The sequence below is a fragment of the Ixodes scapularis genome, unplaced genomic scaffold (assembly GCF_016920785.2).
Source record: "Ixodes scapularis isolate PalLabHiFi unplaced genomic scaffold, ASM1692078v2 PGA_scaffold6__148_contigs__length_123643588, whole genome shotgun sequence".
Lineage (NCBI taxonomy): Eukaryota > Metazoa > Arthropoda > Arachnida > Ixodida > Ixodidae > Ixodes > Ixodes scapularis.
In genome coordinates, this window is record NW_024609881.1 from 82,886,243 (window position 1) to 82,892,236 (window position 5,994).

The 5,994-nt window shown below is 45.4% G+C and overlaps 1 protein-coding gene across 1 annotated transcript; it reads left to right on the top strand.

Moving 5' to 3' along the window:
* Positions 1–1,865: 1,865 nt before the first annotated feature.
* On the top strand, positions 1,866–4,301 carry LOC115328195. The gene has a single exon (XM_040221571.3). It carries the CDS (start codon positions 1,885–1,887, stop codon positions 3,754–3,756), a length of 1,872 nt encoding a protein of 623 aa, XP_040077505.1. The 5' UTR covers positions 1,866–1,884; the 3' UTR covers positions 3,757–4,301.
* Positions 4,302–5,994: the final 1,693 nt, after the last annotated feature.

The following is a 5,994-nucleotide window of genomic DNA, read 5'->3' on the forward strand; positions in this document are numbered from 1 at the left end:
AGACAACAATTTTTTTTTCTCGGCTTTAGAGCTACTTATTGCAAAGTTGTACCAACTGGCAAAACCCTCCACTGGTCCCTTCCTACCTGTAAAGTGTGCACCTCCCACGATGAGTGGTATTATCTCACAGCCTTTGATGGTCAAAGCCAGTTCCCATTTAGTTACGCCGCCCTAACTAAATTTCCACCTGGTTTCGCTATGCCAACTCTTTTTGTTATAATAAGTGTTGTGCCAAGTGACGGTCATGTCAAAGTACCTGTGCGCCGAAAATCAGCACCTCGCACAACAGGTTATTACACAACAGCTGACCGCAAAAGCCCTTGGCGGCCAAACCGTGTGTTGGCCGACAACTTTGTTTTCTCGGCTTTGGAACCACCTTTCGTAAAGTTGTTTCAATTGGAAGTACAGTCCACTAGTCCCTACGTACCTCTAAAGTATTCACCTCCCCCGACCAGTGGTATTCTCTTGACAGCCTTTTCATGATCAAAACCGGTTCCCATTGAGTTACGCCGCCCAAACCAAATTTTCACCTGGTTTCCCTATGCCACCTTTTTTTTGTATAATAAGTGCTGTGTCATGTTACTGTCAAGTCGAAGCACCTGTGTGCCCAAATCTGCACTTTGCACAGCCCGCTATAACACAACATTTTGGGTCCAATATTGGATACCCCGTACAGCTTTATTTCTTTATTCGTTAGAAACATAACTTTCACACCTGCTGTCTTAAAGAAACTTGGCTCTCTTCGTGCACAAACTTAGTGAACCTCTCACTCGCCTCCAAATATCATCGTTCCAGTAGTCCTAAATTTACAGCGACGAGCGAAATAAATTTCCCACTCAGAGCAATGAAGGTGGCGGCCGTCTTGTTTTTCGGAAAATTACTCCAACTCCTTTTTCGGCCGCAACTAGAGAAATTACCCCTAATTACGACTCAAACTCAATATATAAGAAGTGGAGAACAGCTAAATGCCCTTCTGCCCCAGCACTCATGCAACGTCACCCTCAACTTATCGGCTCAAAAAGCAAGTTTCGTCCGTGCGCGCTTCCGCCGCCACAGCTTGGCACGCGAAAAGGCGCCGCAGGCTGCTGGACGCGCCTCACAGTCGAACGCCAGCTCCTCCGCTAGCGGCGCTGCGCGCGTTTTTCAAAGCGCCCCCTATAGTTCCCGCACGGAGTGTATAGACCTTTCCAAAAAACGCTCCTAGGCCGCCGCCATGTTGCTGATGCTGATGCTGCTGGTACGACTCTCGCGCCCTCTATCAGCTAGAAATTTTCTGCCACTCTCTGGGACTGTGAAGACCCGCTCAGCGCGGTTCTCTACCTACGTTTTTGCTGTTTTTCATTCGACGTTTCCTCGTCCCTCTTGAAAGTTTCCACTTAATTTTTTTTATGCGTGCTGTGTACCTTTTTTCTGTTATCTTCCATTGTGAGAAATAAGGCTGGTAAGTGCCTGCCATTCAAGCTTTTCGGCTCGACATTCACGGGAAACGAAGGAGGTGAAGGACGTCGAACGACCCTCGACGCGATTTTGCGAACATTGTTCTCCCCCCTCCCAGAGATAATCCGCGTAGAATCCAGAATCCTCAGTCATCTCCAAAAACAGTTGTCCGGATTGGGGTGAGAAACAGGTCAGTCGCGCTTGTTTCTTTGCCTTGGTGCGGTTGTGAAAAAAGGAAGCTCTCCCCAAAAACGTGCCCCAAAACGAAGTCATCTCGGATTCCGTCCGATCGTCAAGATGTGACTGTCGTCGACTGTGGCTGTGTTATTTGAGATCTTTCTCAAATAAATTCATTTTGGATAACGCTGCATCGTGTGGTACGTACGATATATTGTTCGAATGTTAACACTTCCTCAATTGGGTGGGCACGGTGACTCGTTAGCGGCGATGTCGCTGACGAACCCTTTCTTGTTCTACGTACAGGCATGCTTGCTGTCGACGCTGCTTCCCCAAGGATCCTTGGCTCTGGGCCTATCTACGGTACCGCAAGCTTCGTTAATGAGAGCGCCTTTGATACCGGCGTTCGTTGTCTCGCCATCACATCGCGGAACGCGTGCCTGCACCAGCGCTGACAGAGCTCGGATATCAAGCGTCATCCTATGGAAGTGCCCATCTTCACCGGCCTTGGAGGACGTCGCCCTCATCGAGAATCCTGCGTCGATTCAGCCGCACCTAGCGCGACCATCGACTGCGACAGCCACGTCAATTGCTACAAAAGCAGCGCATGGTGTGGCCTACGCCAGTGGGCACGGTGACTCGTTAGCGGCGATGTCGCTGACGAACCCTTTCTTGTTCTACGTACAGGCATGCTTGCTGTCGACGCTGCTTCCCCAAGGATCCTTGGCTCTGGGCCTATCTACGGTACCGCAAGCTTCGTTAATGAGAGCGCCTTTGATACCGGCGTTCGTTGTCTCGCCATCACATCGCGGAACGCGTGCCTGCACCAGCGCTGACAGAGCTCGGATATCAAGCGTCATCCTATGGAAGTGCCCATCTTCACCGGCCTTGGAGGACGTCGCCCTCATCGAGAATCCTGCGTCGATTCAGCCGCACCTAGCGCGACCATCGACTGCGACAGCCACGTCAATTGCTACAAAAGCAGCGCATGGTGTGGCCTACGCCAGTGGGCACGGTGACTCGTTAGCGGCGATGTCGCTGACGAACCCTTTCTTGTTCTACGTACAGGTAAGATATCAGTATTCTATACACTCTAGACGAAGTAATAACCTATGGCTTCTCGAGTTACCGTGCCCACGGTCATCGCGCTTTTTTTGTTCTTTGTGCTCTTTGTATTACTGGTTGTGTACACATGCGATGCTTGTCCTACATTCCGCTGATACATTAAAACTTCTCTTGTTACGCTCCGGTGACGTCGAGGCGAATCCGGGACCTATGTCTATCGATCAGGCCAAGCAGTTTAACGACATGTTCAAACTCTTGCAAGATGTAAATGAACGTACGGTCAAGATTGACCAAGGCCAAGCTAGCCTAATTAAGTCTATTAACGAGTTAAAAAGTAAGCAAGAATCCGTCGAACTAAAGGTTACCGACATCCAAAATCGGCTCGAAGGCGTTGAGTGCAAAGTAGCAACTTTCGATGCAACCCGGGAAGAACTCTTGGCTGCCGAGGGATTAATGCAGTCTGTTATTAAGGACAACCAAAGACTGCACGAGCGCCTGAACGATATTGAGGACCGCTCAAGAAGGAGCAATATTATCTTTCACGGTATTGAAGATTCCACCTCCGAATCTTGGGAACAGTCTAAAGTAAAAATATTAGATAGGTTATCTACTTCACTTAGTCTGCAAGTTTCTGACGAATGCGTTGAACGTGCTCACAGGCTTGGCTCGTACGCAGTCGGAGGATGCAGGCCACTGATTGTCAAGTTCTCTTCTTTCAAAACAAAACAAACAATTTTGCAATCACGACCTAAGCTTAAAGCCTGCGGCATAACGGCTAATGAAGATTTTTCTCCGGCTACGCGCCTAGCAAGACAGAAACTTTTTGATTTTGGAAAATTACAAAAGAGCGTCTTCCAACTGCGCTACAATAAGCTTTACGTGAACAATAAATGTTTCATGTATGAAAATGCGAACGACAGGGTGTATGAAGTTGGAAATGACAGAAGGCCGGGCAAGAGCAATTCAAATACAAGAAGCCCTGGAGGCGATAATAATCAACCTTCCTCATCGTTGCAAAATAACGTGGCACCAAACTTAAATGCCCGCGCAGCATCTGCCCGATCTGCCTTGCCCTAACATAGTGCGAGGGGTAGTGGTTCTTCTTTCGCGCCCGAAATAATTACTGTTCTGTTTACTAATATCCGAAGTGTCATGCGAAATCGCGATGATCTATGCTCTGCCATTGACTCCACCGGGGCTGATGTTGTAGTTTTGACAGAAACGTGGCTCTCTAGCAAAATTCATGATAACGAAATCCTAACTACTAACAAACGGTTCAAAATTTATCGCACTGATAGGGAAGCTCGCCAAGGCGGAGGTGTGTTGATTGCAGTCGCCGAACATATAGATTCCCTTCATTTGAATGTTGCAAGTGATCTCGAAACAGTCTTTGTTTGCCTTTCCGTGAATCACAAAAAATATATCTTGGGTGCCTGTTACCGCCCTCCCTCAAGTGACGATAGCTTTCTGAACAAACTTCATGACGTAATCAGTACAGTGACTTTGCGATCTCCCACACCAAACGTCATCCTTCTGGGTGATTTTAACTATCCAAATATTGTGTGGTCGGCGGAAACAGCTTACTCAAGTCCTTTTTCGTCTGACAGTGACAAATTCCTCAATTTATGTTCGGACTACAATTTCTCTCAGTTAGTGTCTCGCCCCACCAGAATTACGCCCTCCTGTGCCTCAGTGCTAGATCTTGTATTGTCAACCTTCGCCGACCTTGTTTCTCCTATTACCTATCTGCCTGGTTTTAGTGATCATTTATTGCTGCATTTCACCTTAAATATAACCACAAGTCATTCCCCGAAAATAGTTAAAACGATTCGTGATTACGGAAAAGCTAATTTTACGGCTATAAATATTGAATTGTGTGAATTTCTGAGTTATTTTGTGGAAAATTTTTTTGAACGGTCTGTAGATGAAAATTGGTGTCTGTTCCGAAACAAAGTGAACTATCTAATAAGCACATATATTCCTGTTCGCACATTATCATCCAAAAGTAATTCCCCTTGGTACAACACCAGACTTAAACGACTTTCAAATAAAAAGAAACGCCTCTTTCGTGTAGCCAAACTTTCAAAACAAGAGAGTCATTTTAACGCCTATCATTACGCCGAGCAGGAATATAAACGTGCAGTATTAGAAGTAAAACGCAATTTTTTTACTAACACGTTGCCCACAATTTTATCTACAAATGTTCGCCACTTTTGGAACTTAATCAAACCTAATGATAACCACGGTGACCTGAAGCTTACAAACACAGATGGGGAACCAGTAGGCCATGATGAGTGTGCATCATTGCTAAACGATATATTTATTCAATCTTTTTTTTGCACCGATGTTTCTGTGTACCCCAACTTTAATTGCCCTGACTTTTTTCCAATGAATCCAATATTAATATCATACGACGGTATAGCTGCAATAATTAATAACCTGAAGCTCTCCTCTTCATCCGGTATTGACAATATTAACTCTAAATTCTTAAAGAACACGAAATCGTATTCATCAGCTATACTATCAATGATCTTTAAGCAATCATTGGAGGAAGGCTGCCTTCCCGAAGACTGGAAAGTTGGAAAGGTGACTCCAATTCATAAAAGTGGCAACCACTCCTCACCGAATAACTTCCGGCCAATTTCTCTAACATCCATTCCTTGTAAGATACTCGAACATATCATATATTCTAACCTCGCATGTTTCCTAGAATCGAATTCTTTTTTTCACCCTACTCAACACGGCTTCCGCAAATCATTTTCCTGCGAAACACAGCTTCTACTTTTCACTAATAAGCTTCATTCTGTCCTTGACCGTGGCTCCCAGATAGACTGCGTTTTCCTTGATTTCTCTAAGGCCTTCGATAAAGTTTCTCACCGGCTACTCCTATTAAAACTTAGCAACCTCAATATTGATCTGAACGTGCTACGCTGGATAGAATCGTTTTTAACCAACCGTTCTCAATTTGTGCATGCCAATGGTACTAACTCTTCACTGACTCCCGTAGGATCTGGAGTTCCCCAGGGTTCTGTTTTAGGACCGCTACTTTTCCTCATCTACATTAATGATCTCTCTGAATGTGTCTCCTCTAATATTAGTTTATTTGCTGACGATTGTGTACTATATAGAGAAATAACAAATAACTCTGACACCTCTGTTCTCCAATCTGATCTTAACTCTGTATCTGACTGGTGCGACAAGTGGTTGATGCAACTCAATCTTAATAAATGTAAATCCATGAGAGTTTCCCGTCATACTAACATATGCTCGAATTACTACATTGACGACACTCCGCTGCAGTCTGTGTCCTCTTAC